The following is a 26,002-nucleotide window of genomic DNA, read 5'->3' on the forward strand; positions in this document are numbered from 1 at the left end:
CTTCACGTAATTGCCTTATTGGGATTATCTATATATCTTGGTTTCTCGTCTAAATTCAAGATTTTCGTTCTAACCCTTTTGCCAAAGTCTTCAATGTCATCGTTGAGAATATTTTGATAAAAGATTAGGGATTCTTGGTGAGTATTTTGGTTGAGTTTAGTGCTTAATTTATTTCCCAGTACAGATTTTTGTGTGTTTATTTTTTTTTCCATAACAAATATGTTTTTGCGTAATCAATACAGATTTTTTGTTTTTGTGATTTTTCTGTTGTGATGAAGTTTGTGCGTGTAAAGTGTTTGATTAAATTCCTCACTGAAATGTGTTAGTTTCGTGCTTATTAAGTGTTTGATATAATTCCACAATGACATTTTGAAGTGTTAGTTGTGTTAGTTCTGATCATTTTGAATGATGATCAATCCTGAGAATGAGAATGATGATCATGGTGAAGTTTTCCTTGATGAGTCTGACATTCTCCAGGAAATTAATGTAGATGATGAAGGTATCTCTCTCTCTCTCTCTCTCTCTCTCTCTCTATATTTATATATATATATAATATATATAAATTTATCTCTTTTGCATAATTACCTTTGTTAATTTTTTATGCCATGCAGACCTTCCTGATGTGGACGATGAAGAGGGTGCCTCTGAAGCTGAAATGGCTGGTATGCTTACAAATTTAGGAATGTCAAAGTCTATTATTAATGGCTTTGATACCAAGTTGAATTGATTGGTGTATTCTCTTCTTCTTTTTTCAGATGAGCCTGATGATTCTATGCACATATTCACGGGTCATACTGGTAATACATATTACTTTCTTTGCTTCATTTTCATTTGTTAATGAAACTTCATTCCCTTTACGAGTTTCATAATGTCTTTTGTGCAACTTATGATGGGTTTGGTGTGGTTAGTCTTATGGTTTATTCCCATGTTTTTTTTAACTTAGCAATATGTTGAATCTTATGTATCTGAAGATTGTTGGGTATGATTGTGCTGAGCATATTACATAATTTCCTTGACAACTATGTGTGCAGACGAGCTATACTCGGTTGCTTGCAGCCCAACAGATGCCTTGTTAGTAGCAACTGGGGGTGGAGATGACAAAGGTTTTCTTTGGAAGATCGGTCAAGGAGATTGGGCTTTTGAGCTTCAAGGTATGAGCATCAGAAATAGCAATACGCTTTGTGTTCTTTCTTCATTGTTTTACATTTGCGATTAATTTGATTTCATATTGGTTTCATTGTTTTAAACTTATTTGTAGGTCACAAGGATTCTGAGTTTCTTGACATCGTTGAGGCCAGTCGTACTGCTAATTAAAGTAATATACGTATTTATTGTTATTTTCTGTTATTTTTTTTTTTGTTTAAATATGAATTTGAATTAAAGTAATATACGTGTATATTAAATAAATATAAATATACATGTGTTTCCTATTTAAAAGTTATTTGAATGTTATTCAAATTATTGTTATTTTTTTTATTTTTTTTTTAAGAAACTGAATATTTTTAGTTATGCTCATAAATATCATCATGAAATAAGGAAGCAGTTTTAATTTGAAAATTGTTAATTAAAACTGTAATGCAATTTTTAATTAAAACTGCCGGCTCATCTCTTCTTCTCCTCTCTCCATAGATTTGCTCTCAGGTCTCAATTCCATCTCACTGTAATGCAATTTTTAATAATCTCACTTTCATATTTATAATGTTTAGATTTAATTAACTAACACTAAAACTCTCTTTCTTTATCATCGTCTTCTCCTCTTCTTTCTCAATCAAGGTCAATCCTGAAGCCTCCACTCCAATTTACTCGCTCCGTGGCCTCGACAACTTCAAGTTCTTCTCATTGTCTTTCTACTGGTACTGGTAAGAGTACTCTGTCTTCATTGTCTTTTTACTTCTCAACACCTTATCGTCTTTTTACTCTATTCTCAAATTTGCTGGATTCTTTCCAATTTCGTTGACTTTATGTTTGCTGGTAATTAAAGTTTATTGCAATTTTTCTAGAATTTTCAATTGCGTGGGTACTGATTTTGCTGCCCTTTTATATTTTAAAGTTATTTGTTTTGTGAAAAAAATAGTAATAATAATAATTTGTTTATATATGTGTAAGTATTTTTGACGGCCAGTCTGCTGAGTTATATTATTGCCTAACTCACTGAGTGTGTCACTGCCTTTTATAAGAGAAAATTAAAAAAAAAAAATCACACAACTGAGACTCGGTCTTTCTGTGTTGGGGTAAAATTAGTACAAATATTAAAAAAAAAAATAAACATAATAAATTTTGAAAGAAAGAGTAAACATTAATAGATATATAGTGTAATTTCCTTTTATAATTCTCGTTTTGTATTCGACCCACCAGTGCTGACCTCAATGGTTTGTTTCAATTAGTTTACTATGAATCTATGATAATCCTTTTTCCCTGATATTGTTTTGTAATTCAATAAAAAGAATCACAGTACATACCTATCTATTTGTAACAAAGTTTTTGTTTCGCCATTTACCTTAAAAACTCCTCAGATAAATTAAATTTTGGAAACAATAATTATACAGTAAAATATTCTCTATTCAAATTAAGTATTTACGATTTTATAATTTATTTATTAAACGAAATCATTACAGCCAAAAAGTATGAATGAAATTATGTTTAAAACCTCCATTATTAATATGGTTATAATAAATGAGCAAGGAACCAAAACATTATAACAATATAAAATATAATTATCCGTACTCTATTAAATCGTGTTTGCTTTCTTGTTTTAAATTCTGCTCCATTGTTTTGTTTCTTCTTTCTAATTCATGCTTCGGTTAGCCAGTTTCTCGTTTTAAATTCTGAGCACTAGAGTTAGATCCAAACAAAGGCGTTTAAAGTGGGGTTGTTGTTGGTTGTAGTCTGTCTTTATGTTAATTTGTTTTTGGGGTGTTTTTGTTTTATGGTTGATCCTAAATTTAAGTTTTTGATATGGTGGGAATATTGTCTCTTATGCTGTTTGCCATTTTTTATTAAGAGTGTTATATCATGGCTGTGTAATAGGAAGATGTCATGTATTAGCAATCATATAATTTGAGATTGACAATTATCTTTTCTTAGTATTGGGACAACCACACTATTTTCCCTTTACAATGAAAGGCATCTATCATAATCATTCAGCTCAATTCTTTTAGTTTCCATATAGTTCAACTTATCTATAATGTGATTTTATTTACAGGGAAGAAGAAGGAAAGCCAATTACATCACCAAGTCACAGGGTGTCAAACATTTTCAAGTCAATTTACCTCTTTTCAGGTCAGTATATTATTCTCAAATTCAATGATGTTGTGCCATGTCTTTTGAGCATTTATGTTGGAATTTGTATAAGTTATGTGTTCATTGTATGAGTCATTTACGTTTTGGGTATCATTTGTGTTGGGTGGAGTTTGTTTTTATTCGATTTCACTATGTTATATTTGTTAATGTATTTATTGTGATATATACAATGGAAAACGCTTGGAAAAAATGAAAAGACCAAAAGATATATACTTTAAAGTTAATAGAGCATCATAATTATTATACTGACCTTAATATTTTATTGATGTAGAATGATATTTGACGTCTCAAACCTACATTTCCTTGATTGACATAATGACAGATGGTATACCATACTTACAAAATTTAAATTCAAATCTACATAATATTAAACAACAAATTTCTTAAAACATTTATGTATTGCGATTTGATTTTTTGAAGATCAAAACACACGAGCTTCTAAAAGAATCTCATATAGAGAACTGCCAGAAGATAAGAAGGAAGAAATACGTAGGAAACAACGAGAGAGATATGCTAAACAAAAAGCATTGAAAAACTACCAAATTGATACGACTAATTCAAGTTATTTGAATCGTAACAATTTACCTTTATGTACTGATGATCATGTGGCATCTACAAGTACACAACATTCGTATTATCATGCTGATAATATTAACAATGATCGACAACATGGAGATGGTAAGATTGTACAGATACCATACTTAAAAATTTAAATTCAAATCTACATAATATTAAACCACAAATTTCATAAAACATTTATGTATTGCGATTTGGTTTTTTGAAGATCAAAACAACCGAGCTTCTAAAAGAATCTCATATAGAGAATTGCCAGAAGAGGAGAAGGAAGAAATACGTAGAAAACAACAAGAGAGATATGCTAAACAAAAAGTATTGAAAAACTATCAGATTGATACGACCAATTCGAGTTATTTGAATCGTAACAATTTACCCCCATGTACTGATGATCATGCGGCATCTACAAGTACGCAACATTCGTGTTATCATGCTGATAATATTAACAATGTTCGACAAGATAGACATGGTGACAGAGTATCAAAGAGACAATGCAATCATCATACCAACTTAAGCTCTACTGACAAGAGATCTTCTTATCAAGTTCTGGATTCTTCAAATGGATGCAGTGGTAAAAATAGTCTCTACCAAAATTCATCTTCCAAAAATAATGGGAGATTTGATCAGGTATATACTGAACACCGCCTTCTTTTTTCTAATTGATCTTACCTTTGGTTTTTTCTCAACAGTCCACCTAATAAAAATTCCACACAGATACATTCAGTTGAACTCGAGAACTCAATTAGCCACACAATTATGTCAACAACTTCTAGAAGTAAGTGTTATTCCAACATCACAATATTTGTTTCATATTAGTATACATTCATAATAACAAAATATCAGTATGCTACTTTAACCTAATTAAACCGTTCATCCTGATAGGTCAATCGCAAAATAGGGTCACTCGATTTCGAGATTTGCTACAAAATGTGCCATCTGAAGCATTTTCACTTCCGTCGGTCCCCATATGCATACACTGTAAAGCAGAGAGATTTATCCATGAAACAAATGGATTCTGTTGTGCAGATGGAAAGATCTATCTGGCCACAAATGAAGTTCCAAATGAACTTTTCGCATTATTAACCTCCACCACAAGTGATTCTGCACATTTCCGGACATATATTCGAACTTATAACAACCAATTTGCATTCACATCTTTGGGTGTTAAATATGATCACAATCTCTGCCAAAGAAACAATGAAATATACACTTTTAGAGCACAGGGACAAATCTACCACAACATCACAGATTTACTTCCTTCTGATGGTCGTCCTTCTAATCTCCAATTATATTTCTATGACACGGAACATGAGTTAGATAATCGACTATTAGATTCACAATACAGAATGCTCCCAACAGTCACAAGTCAACTCATCCATATTCTTCGCATCAATCTGTACTCTATTTTCTTTCGTTCACTTGGTGATATGCCAGACTTGGAAAGACAAATAATACATGTTAGGAGTGACGCTGGCCTAGATCAACGTGTATTCAATGCCCCTACTTCCTCACAAGTAGCGGCAATATGGGTTGAAAATAACAACGAGAACCAAATTGGAAGGCGTGATATCTTTGTATATAACCATTCCGGTAGACAATTTAAAGTTCAATATTACTACGGGTGTTACGACTCACTGCAATATCCATTGTTATTTCCGTACGGTGATAATGGTTGGCATAAAGGGATTGAAAAGGTTGGAGAAACCCAATCAAGATCCGTCGAACAAACTCAAACAACAAACCCTCGACGATCATCAAATGTAGAAGAATTATTAGCAGCAGAAGAAGCAGGTAAACAATCCTTGAATATGTATAAATATATATTTATTTAAATAAATAGGTACAAATCACTCAATGTTCACATCTAACTATATTATTATACTCCCTTCAATTCAAATTGATGCAGTATCAATCCAAGAAACGAAAGAACCAAAGGTTTCGTGCCGTGAATATTACTGCTTCAAGTTCCAAATACGGGAAGATGAAAGATCGATTTTGCTACTCTCTGGTCGGCTACTACAACAATATGCAGTAGACATGTATGTCAAGATGGAGACTTCAAGATTGGATTATTACAGAGGCCAGCAAATGCACATACGAACAGAATTATATCAAGGTATAGTTGACACAATTACGCTGGGAGAACGAGACGCTTCTAATGTTGTGAAGCGAATCATACTCCCTTCATCTTTCATAGGAGGACCAAGAGACATGAGGAAGAGATACATGGAGGCAATGGCGTTGGTACAATGCTATGGTAAACCTGATATTTTTCTAACGATGACATGCAATCCAAACTGGAAGGAAATCACAAATGAATTATGTCAACACGAGGAGAGCCACAATAGACCTGATCTGGTTGCACGAGTTTTCCATGCAAAACTAGAGGAATTAAAGGACAGGTTATTCAAGAAAGAGATATTCGGCAAGGTCGCAGCATATGTTTACGTTATTGAGCACCAAAAAAGAGGTCTTCCACATGCACACTTTTTAATTATATTGAAAAGGGATTGGAAAGTCCATGCTCCTGAATCCTTCGATGAGATCGTGTCAGCAGAGATTCCAGATAAAAACTCTAACATCCACTTGCACAAGGCGGTTGTAAAACACATGATGCATGGACCTTGTGGGGATTTGAACAAAACAAATGTTTGCATGAAGGGGGAGAATCCACGTTGCAAAAATAATTTTCCAAAAAAATATGCTCCATTTACGTCTGTCGGAAATGACTGTTTCCCTATTTATAGGCGTTCAAATAATGGTGTGACCGTAAAGGTCAGAGGGGCAACATTAGACAATCGTTGGGTTGTTCCCTTCAACCCATATCTCCTTGCCACATTTGACTGCCACATTAATGTAGAAATTTGCTCTACAGTGAAGGCAGTAAAGTATCTCTATAAATACATTTACAAAGGCCATGATCGTGTTGCATTCAACTTGGTCTCCAAAACAAACAACCAACAAGTTGATGAAATACATCAGTTCCAGACAGCTCGATGGATTGCTGCCCCCGAAGCAATGTGGAGAATATACGGATTTATTGTAAATGAGATGTCCCCAGCAGTATATAGCTTGCATTTACATCTCAAGAATCAGCATACGGTTACATTCCGAGGAAATTCTGACCTGTCAAACATTGCTAATTCGGAACATTACAAAAAATCTATGTTAACAGAATTCTTTGAATTAAATAAAGTAGATGAAAATGCAAGGATGTTACTGTACAGACAAATTCCTGAATACTATGTTTGGAACAATCAAAACAGAAGGTGGACTCCCCGAAAAAAAAAAGACAGTAATAGGACGTATTGTAACAGCAAACCCATTAGAAGGCGAAAGATATTTTTTGCGGATACTGCTAAATCACATAAAAGGCCCGTTATCTTTCGAAGATATCAGGACAGTACATGGCATATTGGCGCCAACATATCGTGATGCAGCAATAATGCATGGATTGCTACAGAGAGATAGTTGCTTAGAAGACTGTTTACACGAAGCATCCCTTTATCAAATGCCTTCCAGTTTGAGGCGATTGTTTGCAACAATATTAGTCTACTGTAATCCGAACAATCCCAGAGAACTTTGGGAACATTTTGAGGAACAAATGTCACTCGATATCAAAAAAACAGAAAATGATACACAAAACGTAAGATATCAAGTATTGCGGTCGATATCTTCGACAATTGAGTCTATGGGAAAAGACATTAATTCATACCAACTGCTTGACGAAGACATCATCTTTGATAATGACGAATTTCAATCCAGAGAAATTAACGATGAATTGAATGTAGAAATTCCAGAGGAAGATGTTACAGCGTCAGAAAGACTTAATTCTGAGCAACAACAAGTGTACAATGCAGTAATGGATAGTATTTCATCAAAAAAAAAAAAGCAATGCATTCTTCGTGGACGGGCCCGGTGGGACAGGTAAAACATACCTATACAAGGCGTTACTTGCAGCCGTACGATCTAATGGTGCCGTGGCACTCGCAACTGCTTCATCAGGTGTGGCAGCATCTATTCTTTCGGGAGGTCGTACAGCTCACTCACGTTTCAAGCTTCCTCTCGATGCCGATGGAAAAAGCACATGCTGTGTAAGCAAACAGAGTGCACTGGCCAAACTACTTTGTGCAGCAAAATTAATTATATGGGATGAGGCCCCAATGACCCGAAAACAGCACATAGAAGCGTTAGATAAAATGCTACAAGACATTAACGATACAACCTTACCATTTGGTGGAAAGGTAATTGTTTTTGGAGGAGATTTTCGCCAGGTGTTACCTGTGGTACAAAAAGGAACGAGACAGGAGCAGATAAATTCCAGCTTGGTATATTCATACCTGTGGCCTACTTTGACTAAATTTCGACTAATTCAAAACATGCGAGCCAGGCTGGATCCGTTGTTTTCGGACTACTAGTTGTCGGTGGGCAACGGCACGCCACCAAACACAATCAATGACATAATAAAAATACCACATGAAATGCTTGTACCGTATGATGACGACAACAGTTCCTTAAATATCTTGATAGAAGACGTTTTCCACAACATTCAGCAATATCCAGAAAATGTGTCTACCATGATGAACCGTGCAATACTAACACCAAAGAACAGCTTTGTCGATGAAATAAATTCGTTGTTAATTGGACGATTCCCAGGAGAAGTCCACCTATACTATAGTAGGGATGAGACGGTAGATAATACTGAGCAATCGGTAATGGAGGACTTCTTAAACACTCTAACTCCGAATGGATTACCCCCACATGAATTAAAACTCAAAAAAAATTGTCCCATAATGCTGCTTAGAAACATTAATCCTTCTGAAGGTTTATGCAATGGAACACGTTTAATATGTCGGGCATTCGACCAAAATGTCATAGATGCTGAAATTGCCGTGGGACACCATATCGGAAAAAGAGTGTTCATTCCAAGGATACCATTCCTGCCAAATGTGGATGAAAATAGTGGTTTTCCATTCCAACGAACACAATTCCCAATCAGATTGAGTTTTGCAATGACTATAAATAAGTCCCAGGGACAAACATTGGATTACGTTGGGATCTCTTTACCACAACCTGTTTTTTCACACGGTCAGTTATATGTAGCAATATCACGAGCAAAGACGTCATCAACAGTTAGAGTCCTGATCCAACCTGTGTCAACTTCGCAACAAGATAAGAACTCGACTAAAAACATCGTGTACACAGAGTTATTAGCATTATCTTGTTTAAGTTAATCTCTTCAAACAACTTGCAAAGTGACCGAGTAATTATCTATCCTAAACTCATGCATATCAATCTAAGTACTTTTTTTTATATGAATTATAATTGCTACCATATTAACATTATATTGCATTAATAATTTATTACATTTGAAATGCTACTTACACACAATAATTTTTAATATTATTTAATTAACAATTAACGAAATATAATTATTAAATGTGCATTTCAGATGCCGACTCTACACCAATCAGTTGATGACATCACTCCAACCACAGTTGGATGGAAAATAAAAATGACAGTTTTACAAAAATTTCCACCACGAACAAGCATGAGTTCACCAGTCCGATATCAGAAGCTGTATTTATCTGATCCAAAGGTAAATTTATTCCTCTTTTTTTCAATAATATTAGTTGCACATTGCTAGACAAGTTTTAATTTAAATAGTTATCTAATACAAAATCTAATTGCATGTCTTATATTGATAAACTTCACACAGGGGACGAGAGTAGATGCAGTAATTTTCGCAGAAGATATTGAAGCTTTGGAGGACACTTTGCATGAGTTACACACCTACCACATCAGTGATGCCCGTGTCAACAGAATCCCCGCGTATACCTTAAAAATGGCACAAATTACAATTTTAGCTGGACGCTGAACTCAAAAACACAAGTTGTTGAAGTCCAAGAAGAAGACAAACAAATTTCTAAGCCAGTCCATGAGTTCGTTTCGTTTAAGAACTTGTCATCTGACAAATACTCCAACACACCACAAGGTAACTTCGGATCCCAACGATATACCAACATGACAAATGATTGACGAAGTTTTAACTAACATCACATTCAATTTTTAGATATCATAGGAGTAGCTGTCAAAATAAACCCAACAAAAGTGGTGAACACAGTGTATGGACAGCGAACCATACAAGAAATTTATCTAATCGATGACAGGTATATATAATATAACATACAAATATATAATGATAATCTTCATTGGAGCACTCATAATAATTTCATATGGATTTAAAATTATGATACATAGCAAAACTAATAATTACCATTACTATTTTCAATTACAGTTGTAGCTTCCACCCGATATGTTTAACTCTGTGGGGTGCTTTGGTACAAGATATTAGTGAAAAATTGTCTGAAGTTACTGGAAACAACCCAATAATAATGGGAACAAAGATGATTGTTCAAACTAAGAGAGGTACTTATATACTAACTACCACCGTATATATTTCTATCAATTTCGTACATTTAAATATGCTGAAAATATTATTTTCCTACAGGACTGTCGTTGTCAAGCCGTGAATCAAGTACAATCGAAATCAATCCTGATAATTACGAAGCAACTACTCTTCATCAATGGTACGACTCTTAAACAAATTGATTTACCTTCATTAAATATTATTTTTTGATTAAATAATATTGATTGTTTATTACTTTAATAAGTAAGCTAACATTTAAATTACAATGTCAAGAGCTGAAAATAACAAAGCAGACATAAATAATATTACTATTCAAGCACCTACATCTCAGTATTCTCCAAATTCATCTGCTGCAAAACGAGAATATGTTAAGAACAACGAAGTTACCGATTTGGTAAAGCAATTAAACCAACTCAGGTAAAAAGAAAATATATAGTACTACTTAATACTTTTACATGTATAATATATATTGCTTAGTAATTACTAATTACTATCTTGATTTTTGTTTTTATTACTAACCAATTCAGACTGTATAATTAGTATAGTTATTTATTTGTTTTAGGTGTTTTAAGAGCTTAATAATATTGAATTAATTAAAAATCATTGATTTATATTGTAATTAATATACACAAAAAATTAATTAAAAATCATTGATTTTTTTGTACTTAATATAATATTGAATTCTATTACATATGTAGTTTTTTTTTTTTTTTTTTTTGCAGAAAGCATATTATTGGATTGAAGCTGAAATCATATTAAAAAATATCAACCAAGATTTTTATTACATGTCGTGTGATTTTTGTAATAAGAAACTTATGTTCTACAACGACAACGAAGAAACAGATTGTGAAAATCCAAAATGCGGAAAAAGATGTCTTCCTACACCACGGTAAGCACATTATAACTAAATTAATACTTGAACTTCTTGCATATTCATACTAACCGTTACATATTCTGTATAAATTATTAGTGAAAGGACATATGTACAACTCGACGATGGTACAGAGTTGCTAGATGCTGTGATGTTCGGTGATGTTGCAGAAAACATATTCTCATGTACTGCAGTTCAATTAAGATCATATTCGGACGAGGTAACTATAAAAAAATAAATATGTAAAATTTATACATTTTCGTACATAGAAATACATTAAAACTTATAACTAATCATTTTTTTTTCTTCAGAAACATAAGTTGTTTGTCCAAAAAACTACAAGGCAATTATCAGCCAAAAAATGGAGAATTCAGTTGTACGTAGATGCAAACCGAACAATGAGTTCAAAGTACAATCAGTTCACCATTCAAGCAGTTGAACCAATGGAAGATTAGCCAGAAGTTGCCATTTTTCTTTTACAGTAATTTTATTTTATTTAGTGTTAAGACTTTTCTTGGTGCCGAGCTTCTTTCACTTTCTATTGACTTGTTATCTACGGATTTACATGGAGTATTGTATGCAAGTATTTCATATACCCAATTTTCTAGAAGTAAATAATAAGTATCATTTTATTTTGATTTATATATACCTAATTATATTTTACCAACCAATTATAATAGCACAAATATTAATTTGCTAAAACAAATCATTCGTATAATCATACCTTAACATACAATCTAAATAAGAAGGAAAAAAAAAAGTAAACTTCACCTAAAACTAGCATTTACGTGCCTCGGCACGTAACTCCTACCTAGTATATATATATATATGGAAGAGGTTTCAATGGTTACATTTTTATTGTAACCATCATGGTTACATTTTTTTAAGCCATTGGATTACTATTAAATGGTTGTGATTAATTTGAAAATTAAATAAAAATAAATAATAAATAACTTGTAACCTGAAAGTAACCCAATCATTTATTTCCTTATAAAACTTTAATTAAGATTAATTATATTTTAGAATTAAATTAATTATAATTATTAATTAATTTTTTGCAATTTATTACTATATAAGGATCTTTTAGCAATTTATTTTTTTATACTTAAATTATTTAAAATTTTATAGCAAAACTTTTTATAATTTAAAATTATACACATATAATTTCATAATTTAAATTTTATTATACTTGTAATCTTAATTTTAAATTATTTCACTTAATTAATTATTTTTTTATTTAAATATTTAAAATGTAAAAAATGAAATAAGTTGAAGGATTTTTTAGAAAAAAAATGGCTTCACTTATTATCGATTGATTAGCTTGAAGCCTCATACTTAGTTCATATAATTGTAACAAAATAATTAAATATCATTTAAAAATAATTAATTATTTAAAAAATTTATTATAAGAAGAGCATTTTAATTTGTGTCAAAAGAAGTTTAATTTTTGCAAAAAAAATAAATTTTATTGTAAATATTATAATTAAAGGGCTTAATTATTAAAATAATTCAAGTAAGGATTTAAATATAAATATTAATTGCTAAAAGAGGTCTTGTTGAATATTTAATTAATTATTTTAAGAAAATAGTTAATTATAATTAATTAATTCTAAAAAGGAATGTCTACTATTTAATTAATTATTTTAAGAAAATAGTTAATTATAATTAATTAATTCTAAAAAAAAGAAAGTCTACCTATTAGTAACCTGCTATTACAGGTCAAAGAAAAATGTAACCATATGGTTACAATAAAAATGTAACCATTGAATAGTCACCCATATATATATATATTTTAGATTCAATTTTAATCTCAAATAATATGAATATGATAAATTTTATTTTGTTGTAGCCATGAAATTATTAAAGAATATAAACTCGATATAAATTATTTATTACCATTAATTATTCTGGTATCAAAATAAATTTTTGTAATTTTAGACTCAATTTTAATCTCTAAATAATATGAGTATGGAAAATTTAGTTGTAGAGTGTTTTAATAATATTTCAATATACAATTCAAGTCCAAATCTTTATTCAAGTTGTAGATTCAAGCCCTTTATGATATTTATTTAAGCCCTAAATTTAAACTATATAAATAATTTGAATTTTTTATTATTGTTATAGATACTATTTTACCTCTATTAATTAAATATTTTCAATATAATATCAATTTTTACCTATGATATTTTGTTATATCTTTAATTGTTTTTATAATTTATTTACTTTTTTTGAAATGATTTATTTACTATTGATAGATATTAAATAATTTTTCTTGTTCACCGTTAAATATATAAATTTTACTTTATTTTCTTTACCTTAGTTAGTTAAGGTAATAATATTAGTATAAAACATTTATTCAAAATATCTAATATCTATAATTATCCATCTATAATTTGAATTCTAATTATTAAAAATTTAATTATAATATAACACCATGTTTACGAATATTATTTTTATTTTATATATAATATCAACAATTGATGTGGTAAGATAATAAAGGGTAAATACTATTTTGGACCTGTATTTTGCAAAACTTACAGATTGGATCTTGTGTTTTGTTAAATGACAAAATGGACCCTGTATTTTCTAAAATAGTAAAAATAGGTTAATTTTTGACAACTTTTTTTTTTAATACAACCAACTTGAAGACAATGCTTAATACGAACAGATACAAAAAATGTAAACAGTTTTATCATAGCACTTTTAGATCGGATTATAATTAAACTTTATTTTGACAAAAAAATCAATTCAGGGTCTTATTTGTACTATTTTAGAAAATATAGGGTCCATTTTGTCATTTAACAAAACACAGGGTCTAATTGATAACTTTTGTAAAATAGAAATGGTATTTACCCGATAATAAAACACATAAATTTGACATCAAACAATGTAATGGAGACTTAACTAACTTAGAAAATAAAAACAATTAATTATAAAAAAAAAGCTAATAATCACCTTCTTTATCTTCGATGAAGAGAGTATATTTTAGTGGGATTCTAATGTTTGAGTTTGTGTTTATGAGATTTGTTTTTATTTATTTGTTTATTTATTTTATAAATTTTGAGAGCTTCAAATTTTATGTCATTTCTATTAATTATTGAGATTGAAAGTTTAATTTTTCATACGTGAATTAAATTTACCTTTTCGTTTCATTGATTGAAAAATATTAGTAGAAAGTTTATGGAATGAGAATTTTAAATACATGAAAATAGAATTGAAAAATATAGCATTTGAATCGAGAATCAAAGTTTATTATTTATCTCCTTACAAAAAAAAAGTTTATTGTTAATCTGTAAAGATAATATAGCTGGAAGATGATGGAAAAATTAATTTTTTATTTTATGTAATATGTATATATATAATATGAATTTATTTTAATTAATTTATTTAAATTATTTTTTCTAAAAGAATTATTAGTTTTGCCAATATTCTATTTACATGTATCATATGAAAGAAGTAACAATATTATTTATCATAATTAATTAGTTACAATAAATTTATATCCTCATACTTCTCCTTTTTATATATATATACTAGCAAAAACTACGTGCGAGGCACGTATACTAAATTTTATGCTAGTTTTTTTCTATGTTATTTGAAAGTGATACAATAAAAATTAAAGAAAAAACATTATTAGTTATTAGGTGAGATTATTTGAATAAAGAACAATAAATAATCACGGAAAAATCAAAAATAATTATTTGAATAAAGAATTCAATATACACATTTATATATATGAATCTCATTAATCAAAAAGAATTATTAAATATATGAACAATAATTTGTCACGCTATATGTTTCCCAATAAAGAAATCTACTTCCTCATAGTCAAAAATAAACAATACATGTAATACAAATCTTTGTAATGAAGTACCTAAAAGAAACAAAACTTCAGTTAGCATAATCGGAAAAGGTTTAAGTGAACTAAATAATAACTAAGAAGATCTAAATTACAAAATGAAAATAACATGTCTACATGAGTATGATTCTATTGCTATATGAGCATAATTGATCTAAGAGAAAATAGATAAACTTATAAACATATAAATATACTTAATATTAATTTTGACAAAGAAACAATTCAATTATAAACAATTCTAAATATCAGCTTGACAATTTCAACACACTAATTACTCATTAAATAACCATAATGTATACATCATGATAATTTTATTTTATTTGATATCAAATGATAGAGATTATTGAGGTTTTCAGCCATGGAAAACACACTATGATCAAAAAGTAATGCTCATTAATTGTATATTTTAAAGAAACCCTAATTTTCATGAATGTCCCTAATAATATATAAACAATAAAGTTGTAAATTAAACAAAAAAGTAGCAAAATTTCATATAATATAAGAAATAGAACAAATTGAAGATTTATACAATACTGGAATTTGAACTCTTAGAAGCCATTAGCGAAGGGGCAAAACTCGTTAGATCTCCTAGTTGAACACTACCTTAAAAAAAATTAAATGATGTACAGGTTTTTTTATGTGTTTCTGTTTCGATATGTTCTTTTAAAACACCATAAATTGTAAAACAAGCCTAACAGTTGCTTAATGTTTCCTTAGCTTTAACGTGGCACCCACTTCTTAGATTGGCTTTTTTATCTTGTATATTTATGTATCTTTAAGATTTAACGGAAAAGGCTCTATTGCCTTGAGATTTAAACCACGTTTGATTTTCTTATTATTTACAGGGCCGGCATGCTTTGGTCTATGATATAAATACAGCAAATGAGACTTGGGAGCGGGTTGACCTTAAGGAGGTAACAAGTGTGTTTTAAAATCTTGGTTCCTGAAGAATGTTTCAAGATACAAGTATGATGGGTTTTTTTAATTATAGACGATTTGTTCCAAAACATAATAGAACTAACCAATTTAGGTTAATGATCTGGCTTCTGATGCGTCTATATTAAAGATGATTGGGGGTGTGCGGTTCTGAAATGCTATGAAATAATTTTGTAGTTAGTCTGTGAATATTGCAATGAAAGTGTTGGTTTGACTTGGCAATTTTGTGGTTACAACTTACAAGAATTCTTGACAAGGTTGTTGAATAGTAAACCAATATAAAACTTGTTTTACTCTGTTGAATAATATGAAAGATAATTCATTTTTTCACCATGTTTAAAAATAAATACAAATTTGATGAGCATATTACTCCTATTTTTAATTGAAAGTCTCAGAGTATCAAATCCCGGGTTGTTTTTTTTTTTTAAAATGTGTTGTGATTCTCGAATATTTAGCATCAAATATCAGTTCAAATATTTATGGAATTTGTTTTATTATTATTTTATTATATATAAATAATATTTTATTATTTTATTAAATAAAAATTAAAAGTCACCCAAATATCAGTTCAAATATTAATGGAATTTGTTTTATTATTATTTTATTATATATAAATAATATTTTATTATTTTATTAAATAAAAATTAAAAGTCACCCATAAATTTCTCAAAACTAAGAATTTCAGTTATATAGGCACACTTTATATAGAATAGATATATATATATATATATACTAGATGAGAGTGACGTGGCGAGCCACGTAAATATTAGTTTTATTTAAATTTTAGTGGTTTTTGTTTAAGAATTTGGCAACTAATTGTAAATTATTTTTTAAACTATATGTTTTATAAAAATAAATTTGTTAAGAATGTCATAATTGTGTATATAAACCTATGATATACACATTGTTATTAATAATAACCAATAAGTTTATCTCAATTTATTCATACTCAAATAGTAATTATCCTTAATGTGATGAAATAATTTATGATAAGTCATAACACTTCTAACATTTACTCTTGGTTTCAGAAAAATTAAAAAGATCAATATATTTGTTTTGAAAAATTTAAAGGAAATATTATGTAACGAAAATAAATGAAAAAAATATCATCTTAAAATAGGGGATAAGAATTATTAGTTAAAGTTTCAACCTATAAATTTTCAATGAATACAAACCATCAGGTATGACTTCACAAGAGCCAATAATATTGAGTGATAATCATGGAGAGCAATAGAGCCAAGCTTAAGTTTCAACTGCTCCATGATATTAACGTTTCACATTAACTTTGCATCAGTTTTGCTAAGTTGCACAACAAAGAAAGTAAAACTTATAAGTGTCTGTTCTCAACTAATGAAAGCACATTAAAAATAAAAAACACCGACCTCTACTTGTATATGTTCTTTGTGTCCATTTTATCAAATGCACATTAAAAATAAAAAACACCGACCTCTTCCTATTTATTTACTCCATTTTATCAAATGCATTATTAGGAAAATTATATCAAAATAAGTCATTAAGCATCTATTATTATAAACCATGAGAAGGTTTAGAAGGAAAATTATATTAAGTCATTAAGCATATAGACTTAATTTGGAGGGTTAAGCTTAATAATCACTAAGAGACACCATAACTGAATCAATTACACAGAGAATGTCTTAAAAGGCATTTATGAAATATGTGAATGAGATTTTATCAGCCAAAAAGGGTATATAGAGAAATCTAGTCAAATGTTCTATAATGTTTCATACCACGGTAAAGTTTTCAACTCTGACAAGAGGAAACCGTTTCAAGAAAACGAAACTCTTATCAATTAATGTATCAAATAAGTTCAACATGAGAAGAAAAAAGTTATGATCTTTGAAAAATTGATAAGTGTACAACAATTGCAATAGAAGAAACTTAATTAGCTAAAAATTTCATTATATTATCAAGTCTTTTGGAGTAATGTAAACAAAAAGAACAAGTACTCGAAATTAGTTAGGTAACCAAACTTAGAACATGTCTCTACGTCAAGAAAAATGCTACTAATATTTCTCTACCACAAATAAACAGCAATTATCAACAAGTGGGGGGTAAAATGAAGAAATAAAGAGAAAAAAAAATAAAAGAAGAAGCAAATATCACAAGTTTTTTTTTTTTACATACAGTTCAACAAATCATCTTCATGTGTTTCTATATCCAGCTTTTTTTGTCATTTCAAGACCTTACTTTCTTTGTATTGGTCTTCTCTATTAAGGTCTAGCAAAAACACCCCAAATCTTGCCACGACCAAGGCTCTCCAAAAGCCTCTTAGACCCCTCTACTTCCATCTAAACAATCTTGTGCAAGTACTCACAAGCACCAGCAGCAACCATTTATTTTTGACATTTTTTCGAATGCGAAAGTGAGGCCAATCAGAAACAGGATACTTCTTATCCAAATTCTAAATAGAAGGATCCAAAAGCTGAATTGCACTAACAATTCCTTTCTCATCTTTCTCAAACATCTTTCTATTTCCTGTATATAACAATAGATTAGACAAAGCTTTTGCAGCAACTTCTTTCTCCGCAACAGCCTTACCATCCAACATTTTGATCAAAAGATTAATGCATCCACATTCCCCCATTTCTTTCCTGGTTTTCGAGCAAAAACCAAGATCGAAAATAGCTCGAGCCGCTGCGATTCTTACACCTAAAACACCACAATTTAGTACTCCCCAAGACGGGGTATGAACCCATCTGAGCAGAGAACTTCAGCAACTGGTGAGAATGAAGCCAAATGCCTTAACAAATCAATGGCTACTTCTAGACTTTGAACAGAAGGTGCTGAGTCCCAGAAATTCTTCAAACACTCAATCCCACCTTCTTTAGCAATACAAAGTTTCAAACTTTCATCATCAGAAGCCAAATTACAAAGACACCTAATTGCATTTTCCTGAGCTAAAGCCGTCCCTGAACTTGCTACCCCCAAAAGGACCACAACCCCATTTTCCAAAATTCTCTTTGATTTCAGGGAAAGAAGCTAAATTTCTCAAAACCCCAGCTGCAGAAGCTTGACAACCAGGTGTACCACCTTGATAAATCTCCAATAGAGATGAAATCCCACATCTACAACCAATCGCTCTAGCGTTCTCTTTAGAGAAACTCAAAGCTTGGAGAGCCACACAAGCTTTCTCCTTAGCAAACCCACTTCTAGAATCGAGAACCCTAAGCAAATGATTCAAGAGAAGCAAACCTTCTGCGATCAAAATGTGTTTGCTGCTATCAACCATTGAAACTCTCGAAATTGCCGCCACTGTCTTCTCCTTCATTTCCACCGAGCTCGAATCCATTAACCTAACCAAAACCGGAACAACGCCTTGAGCAACGGCGATCATCACGTTCTTATCGTCTTCCTGGAGAAGACCCAAAAGCACTTTCAAGGAATGTTTGCGAGCTGTGGAAGATATTTCATCTGCAGCGAAAAATAAAATGAGAGTTCGTGTTAGTTGAAAAATTTGTATAAATGGATTTTTATTTTCTGACGAAAGGCCTGCTTCATTTTTGGAGTTTATATTAGGATCTTCCTATAACTCATCTTCCTATAACTCATTTTTGGAGTTTATTTGTCCTCGAATCTCAATGATAACAATAGAGTTAGCGTAGTACCTTCTCAGAACCAAAGCAAGGGTTTTGACAAAAGAATTGGCCATTTCATCTTCGGAGGGTTTGGGGTCGTTGGCAAACTCCATTACAACAAGCAAATGCTCATAGTCACAGCCATCGAGAAGAATTGTTTCTTTAAGCGGGCGGTGGCTCCAGTTTGGAGAAGGGTCATTCAGCGGTGAGAATCCAAATCTGGAAGTCTTGAACTCGAGCGGCATTTTGACTGAGTCGAGGATGAAACTCCAAATCAAACAATTATATTCACCCAAACAAATCAATTCAAAATATGCACATAATGGATATACACAATCAAAAGAGAAAGATCAATTATATACTGAATCTCTTGGGGAATTCCCTCGAAACTCAGTCGTATACATTAGAAGATTTCAAATCGTATCAAAGGAAAGAAGAATCCCAATAAATGAGGATCAAGAATATCTCAATAATATCGCATAAAATTGTTTTGATTTTGAGTTTGACGAAAAAGAAAGAGGAATCCACCGTTATCGCATAAAATGGTTTTTATTTTGAGTTTGAATGACAATAGTTAACGGAAGGGTTAGCCTCCGTTAAAATTAACAGAATAAGAATAATAAAACGTTAAACCAAGAATTGCCGTTAGATAGGCACTTTTAATATATAAAGATAAACATATATATTTTAGATTCAATTTTAATCTCAAATAATATGAATATGGAAAATTTTATTTTGTTGTAGCCATGAAATTATTAAACAATATAAACTCTATATAAATTATTTATTACCATTAATTATTCTGGTATCAAAACATATTTTTGTAATTTTAGACTCAATTTTAATCTCTAAATAATATGAGTGTGGAAAATTTAGTTGTAGAGTGTTTTAATAATATTTCAATATACAATTCAAGTCCAAATCTTTATTCAAGTTGTAGATTCAAGCCCTTTATGATATTTATTTAAGCCCTAAATTTAAACTATATAAATAATTTGAATTTTTTATTATTGTTATAAATACTATTTTACCTCTATTAATTAAATATTTTCAATATAATATCAATTTTTACCTATGATATTTTGTTATATCTTTAATTGTTTTTATAATTTATTTACTTTTTTTTTTGAAACGATTTATTTACTATTGATAGATATTAAATAATTTTTCTTGTTCACCGTTCAATATTTAAATTTTACTTTATTTTCTTTACCTTAGTTAGTTAAGGTAATAATATTAGTATAAAACATTTATTCAAAATATCTAATATCTATAATTATCCATCTATAATTTGAATTCTAATTATTAAAAATTTAATTATAATATAACACCATGTTTACGAATATTATTTTTATTTTATATATAATATCAACAATTGATGTGGTAAGATAATAAAGGGTAAATACTATTTTCGACCTGTATTTTGCAAAACTTATAGATTGGATCTTGTGTTTTGTTAAATGACAAAATGGACCCTGTATTTTCTAAAATAGTAAAAATAGGTTAATTTTTGACCACTTTTTTTTTAATACAACCAACTTGAAGACAATGCTTAATACGAACAGATACAAAAAATGTAAACAGTTTTATCATAGCACTTTTAGATCGGATTATAATTAAACTTTATTTTGACAAAAAAATCAATTCAGGGTCTTATTTGTACTATTTTAGAAAATATAGGGTCCATTTTGTCATTTAACAAAACACAGGGTCTAATTGATAACTTTTATAAAATAGAAATGGTATTTACCCGATAATAAAACACATAAATTTGACATCAAACAATGTAATGGAGACTTAACTAACTTAGAAAATAAAAACAATTAATTATAAAAAAAAGCTAATAATCACCTTCTTTATCTTCGATGAAGAGAGTATATTTTTTAATGTACTACTTGTTTTTCAACTCAATCCATTCAGCTTATCAATTTTTCTAATTGCACTTTAAAAACTCGCATTCTTTCTAATTGCTATAGAGTGCAGGGAATTTTTTAACATTATTAGAAAAGAAACAAAAGAGAAAACTAATAATAAACAAAATAAACATTCACTTTAATCACAAAATTAAGTTAGGAATACGTACCTATGATTTTAATGAGATCCCATTGAAGAATAATTCTAAACCAAATCTACCAATATACATAGTGTGGTAAATAATCCACTCAAATCTAAACCAGTTTTTACCTCCACTGTTATTTGAAAGTTAGTTACTTTCAGTTATAACTCTTTCATCTTGTATCAGTTAGTTGTTAGTTATTGTGTTAGTTATTAACTAACTTCGGTTGAACTGTTAAGAGCTGGACATGTCAGCATCTAACAGGTTATATATAGGCTCAATTCTCTTGATGAAAGGCAACAGAAAAGAGGTAGAGAAGACAAGATAAAGAGAGAGAGATCAGAGAGATTGTGCAGATGAAACTTAAGTCTAGTTTGGCTAAATTGCTCTGATTTTGAGTGTTCAAGAGCCTAGAAAGACTAAGAGTGTTCATGATGATCTTGTACTGAAATTGGTGTTTGTAATTGCAAGTTTATAGTGGAGAAATCTCCTTGGGGGAGAGCTGGAGTAGGACTCAAGATTTGAGATCCGAACCAGGATAATTGCTTGTGTTTTCTCTCTGTTTTTCTTGTTCAAATTATATTGTTTATAATCTTGGTTTTGTCATTTAATTATTGTTGATTATCTAACCATTAGACTGATCTGAGTTTGTGTTGTATGATTACAACACATAGTAATACCAAAGTATAGTTAGAACCATATAAAAATAAAAGGCAAATACCTGATAGTTATATAAATATATATAAAAGACTTCAAATTACCAAAATATTACCACTGATCTATAATCCCAAATCATCAGTAGATTTAAATATTCATTGCAAAATACAATAACGATATGAAAGGAATATTATCATCAAAATCACAAAACAAATCTGAAAAAAAAAAATATTCGTAATCACAATTTAAAAATAATAGCCAAACCATGTGGGCAAAAATGTTGGATTGACATGAATCCGAAGGTATACTTTAAATTCAATGTCAAATCTGAAACTCATCTACGATCTCTATTTCCGACCCAAGCCACAAACCAGTTTGTCCTCTCTATGTAAAGCTTGATGTCGTCTTACCAAATCCTATATGTACAGAAAATAACAATAATTTCACACGATTTTTTTAATAATCAAACAATAAAGTAATTAATGGTAATCAAAGTAAATTCTAAATTCTATTTTTTTTTTTTTTGAGATGAAATTCTAGATTGATTATAAGTAAAGTCAAAATTCTATATGATTTTTTTTTTAAAATGAATAATTCTATATATATAGTTAGTTTTAAAATATTTAAGAAAAAAAAATTTAAATATGTTACGTTTTTAATTTTGACATATTTTTTATTTTTATTATAATTAATTAATATTGATATATTGATAGATTTTTCTTAATTAATTAATAATTAATATTTATTTAAGAAAAAAATATTTAAATATGTTACGTTTTTAGTTTTCAAATATTTTTTGTTTTTATTATAATTGTTGCTCCTAAATTCGCCCAATATACGTGGACCAGTCAAGAGGGGACACGTGGATCAAATTACTTGAGAAGAACTGCTAAGTCTTTGTATGACATCAGGAAGCATTATTCGCATGGGTCCCGGAAGATGTACCCGGAGTACAAGGTACTCCCGGAAGCGAGCATAGCTTAAAGGCACTCCGGGATGTGTCAGGTCTCTCCCGAGAAATCAAGTCGCATTTAATGCTGCATGGGAGGAAGCGTGTTGGGACTGTAACACGCAATAAAGTCTGACGGCACAACCCCCAAACAGCAGCGCTACAGTAATGATCATTTAAGTCTAGCGACGGCTACTCTGCGAAGAGTCACGTCAATCATAAGACAAAAAGGACTTTCTCCATAAAAACCCTACAGCACCTAGGGATTTGACCATGCATCACCCATGGTATATTCATCGGAAATGCCCGACTTTATGGATACTTACAGACACATATGTAAGAACAATTCTAGGGATTACCCCACCAAAACACTATAAATACCCCCTCAAAGCTCATTTAATGGGGTCGAAGAATCTTGGTTGCAAAAGAGCAAAGAGAACAAAAACTCACCAAGAACATTCTTTGTATAAAAGAGAGAAACATTCTCCCAAGTGTAAAATCTGTATTAAAGATATCCATTAATAGCAGTGGCTCGTGGACTAAGGCTCATTAACGCCCCAACCACGTAAAAAGTCTTCATCTCGCTTTCTTACAGCTCATTATTATATTCATATTTTATTAGTTGCCGAAAACCTCGGTCAACATTTTGGTGCTTTCATTGAGAGCTGAGGAAAGCTGCTTCACAACAAGCATTTAACTTCACGACAATGGTGGAGACGAGAGCTACACGTCACCCTCGCCCTCTAGAAGACGCCCAAGATCCCAATGAAGAGGATGTAGCCTCAAGGGCGGCAGAGGAATCCGAGGAAGAAGTCCCAGATGAAAACAACGAGGAACACCTCGACGAGTACGCTTACGATGATGGAAGCTACCAAGAGCTGGTGCTCCTCAGACAAAAAGCTATCGATCACGAAGCTGAGATCGAAGCTCAGAAAGTGCAAAATCAAAATATGCATGAGGTGATGCTAGCCATGCAGAAAGCCATGGAGGCAGCTGGCATTCACGTGCATCCTAAGGCAATGGCCGCTGGACTCGACGGAGAGCCAGCTACGTCTTCGCCTAATTCCCAGCAGCAAAGGCCTAGGGAACCTAGCCCTGTAAGGCACCCTGCTGAGGAAAACCAAGCAAAAAACCCTACTTCTGCCCCTGGTCGAAAGAAAAAGGCGCAGGATCCGCGAAAGGTCCGCTCAGATTTCCCTAAAGGGAAAGGTCCGCAGAGGGGCAAGCCCCAAAGAGGGAGTCTTGGCCCTCAGGATCGAGGGGACCGGAAAAGCGTTTCCGTGCACCAGGAACCGGGGGGTAGAGGAAGAGGGGGACAGAGATGTCCACCCATTGATCTGAGCAATCAAATCAATGGGAATCAAGGTGACCTCCGGGATCACCTTGATCAAAAAAGATACAGACCCGAAGTCTCCTCGGGTACTGTAAACGAAGGGATTATGGCAGAGCTTGCCATCCTTCGAAAAGATATTGCCCGAGTCTCCCGGAGGCAGAAGGGAGATGACTCCGACTCAGACTGTGAGGACCGGGAGCCCTGTGCCAAGCATATCCTGGAGGCGGAGCTCCCTAAAAACTTCAAAATGCCCGATATGGCGGCATATACTGGGAACTCCGACCCCAGTGATCACTTGTCACGATTCAACCGAGTCATGACAGTCATGCGGGTCAGCAATGACGCCAAATGCCTATGCTTCCCCCTCACTCTGAGCGGCTCGGCGGAGGAATGGTTCAAGAAACTAGAACCAGGATCGGTGGGATGTTGGAACAAACTCCAAACCAACTTCCGGAGACAATTTGTCGCCGCCAGGAAGGTCAATTTGGAGGTGAGTGCCTTGACTAACATCAAGCAACTACCCACCGAGACCTTGAAGAATTACATCAAGAGGTTCCGAGAGGAAGCCTCGAAGACCAAGAAGGTCGACGACGGACAACAGCTTGCGCTTCTCCAAGCAGGAATCCGCACTGGGACTCCCTTCTGGAACGAATTACAGCAAGAAGGCGCTGCTAGCCTTCAGGACTTCCAGAAGCGAGTCCAAAAATATATTAACCTCGAGGAAGCCCAAATCGTGGCTTACGGAGGCTATTATCCCACCGGGATAGCAGGATACTTGCCAGGAGCATCGCCCTCGGGTACTGTCCCGACCGCGACCCCTCCGGTTAGTGGCATACAGTTCGCTACTCCGGATACGGCCCGGGCCAAGCTCGCCCGGCATCTTCCCATTACGGCAATCCGTCCGGGGTGAATGGACGGGCTCCTTCACAGGCTGCCCCAACCGCTAGCTTAACAGGCCCTACCCAAGGGTCTAGAAGCAAGAGATCTTCCAAGGGCAGCACCCGAACGGGAGAAAAGCGCCAAAAGAAGGGGTACACACCCCAATACACCCAATACACAGAGCTCACGGACTCTCCGGAACGTGTCTATTTTGCTACAAGGCAGAATACGCATTACCGGAGGCCCCAGCCATTGTTCAGGGACAGCTCCCGGAGAGATCCGAGTAAAAGGTGCGAATATCACAACGATATTGGCCACAGCACCAACGAGTGTAAAAATCTCAAAGATGAGATTGAGAATCTGATCCGGTTGGGCCACCTCTATGAGTGGATCAAAAATAGGTTGCCCCACCTTAACCCGGGGTAGGTGGCAGGGGGCATGCCTTCGGGAACACCAGGGGGTACAGCAGGAGCATTGCCTCCAGCTGCTCCCGCAGGTGACGCCCAGCATATACCCGGACTACCGCCCCGGCCTAATGGACGGGTAGCCATGATCTCCGGAGG

At 32.1% G+C, this 26,002-nt stretch overlaps 2 protein-coding genes across 4 annotated transcripts; one reads left to right on the forward strand and one right to left on the reverse strand.

Annotated features, from left to right (window-relative positions):
* The first annotated feature begins 611 nt into the window (after positions 1-611).
* LOC115695347 (uncharacterized) lies at positions 612-11,816 on the forward strand. Of its 3 annotated transcripts, XM_061117338.1 has the most exons (20): positions 612-662; positions 756-797; positions 1,032-1,151; positions 1,259-1,315; positions 1,774-1,859; positions 3,203-3,279; positions 3,721-3,978; positions 4,085-4,500; positions 4,588-4,648; positions 4,756-5,664; positions 5,780-9,136; positions 9,326-9,472; positions 9,593-9,868; positions 9,947-10,043; positions 10,172-10,302; positions 10,385-10,463; positions 10,577-10,720; positions 11,026-11,192; positions 11,274-11,394; positions 11,486-11,816. In XM_061117338.1, the coding sequence occupies exons 3-11, from the start codon at positions 1,095-1,097 to the stop codon at positions 7,306-7,308; spliced, it is 3,450 nt and encodes a 1,149-aa protein (XP_060973321.1). In that variant the 5' UTR covers positions 612-662; positions 756-797; positions 1,032-1,094; the 3' UTR covers positions 7,309-9,136; positions 9,326-9,472; positions 9,593-9,868; positions 9,947-10,043; positions 10,172-10,302; positions 10,385-10,463; positions 10,577-10,720; positions 11,026-11,192; positions 11,274-11,394; positions 11,486-11,816. The 3 variants fall into 3 exon arrangements, with proteins under 3 accessions (XP_060973321.1, XP_060973323.1, XP_060973322.1); XM_061117340.1 differs by lacking the exons at positions 612-662; positions 756-797; positions 1,032-1,151; positions 1,259-1,315 and adding exons at positions 1,333-1,641; positions 3,572-3,625; XM_061117339.1 differs by lacking the exons at positions 612-662; positions 756-797; positions 1,032-1,151; positions 1,259-1,315 and adding an exon at positions 3,572-3,625 and having other exon boundaries at positions 1,333-1,859.
* Positions 11,817-17,978: 6,162 nt separating this feature from the next.
* On the reverse strand, positions 17,979-19,488 carry LOC115695348 (uncharacterized). Its single transcript, XM_030622422.2, is given in 5 exon segments — positions 17,979-18,364; positions 18,367-18,666; positions 18,669-18,940; positions 18,942-19,401; positions 19,473-19,488. Coding segments are annotated over 5 exon segments (1,212 nt in total). The 3' UTR covers positions 17,979-18,200.
* Positions 19,489-26,002: the final 6,514 nt, after the last annotated feature.

The sequence above is a fragment of the Cannabis sativa genome, chromosome 6 (genome assembly GCF_029168945.1).
Source record: "Cannabis sativa cultivar Pink pepper isolate KNU-18-1 chromosome 6, ASM2916894v1, whole genome shotgun sequence".
NCBI lineage: Eukaryota > Viridiplantae > Streptophyta > Magnoliopsida > Rosales > Cannabaceae > Cannabis > Cannabis sativa.

Bases quoted from the DNA above. Each gene is read 5' to 3' on its own strand.
- LOC115695347 (XM_061117338.1), top strand. From the start codon at position 1,095: ATGACAAAGGTTTTCTTTGGAAGATCGGTCAAGGAGATTGGGCTTTTG. The intron at 1,316-1,773 runs GTAATATACGTA...TTCTCAATCAAG, and splicing joins CAGTCGTACTGCTAATTAAA to GTCAATCCTGAAGCCTCCAC. The intron at 4,649-4,755 runs GTAAGTGTTATT...TCATCCTGATAG, and splicing joins TATGTCAACAACTTCTAGAA to GTCAATCGCAAAATAGGGTC.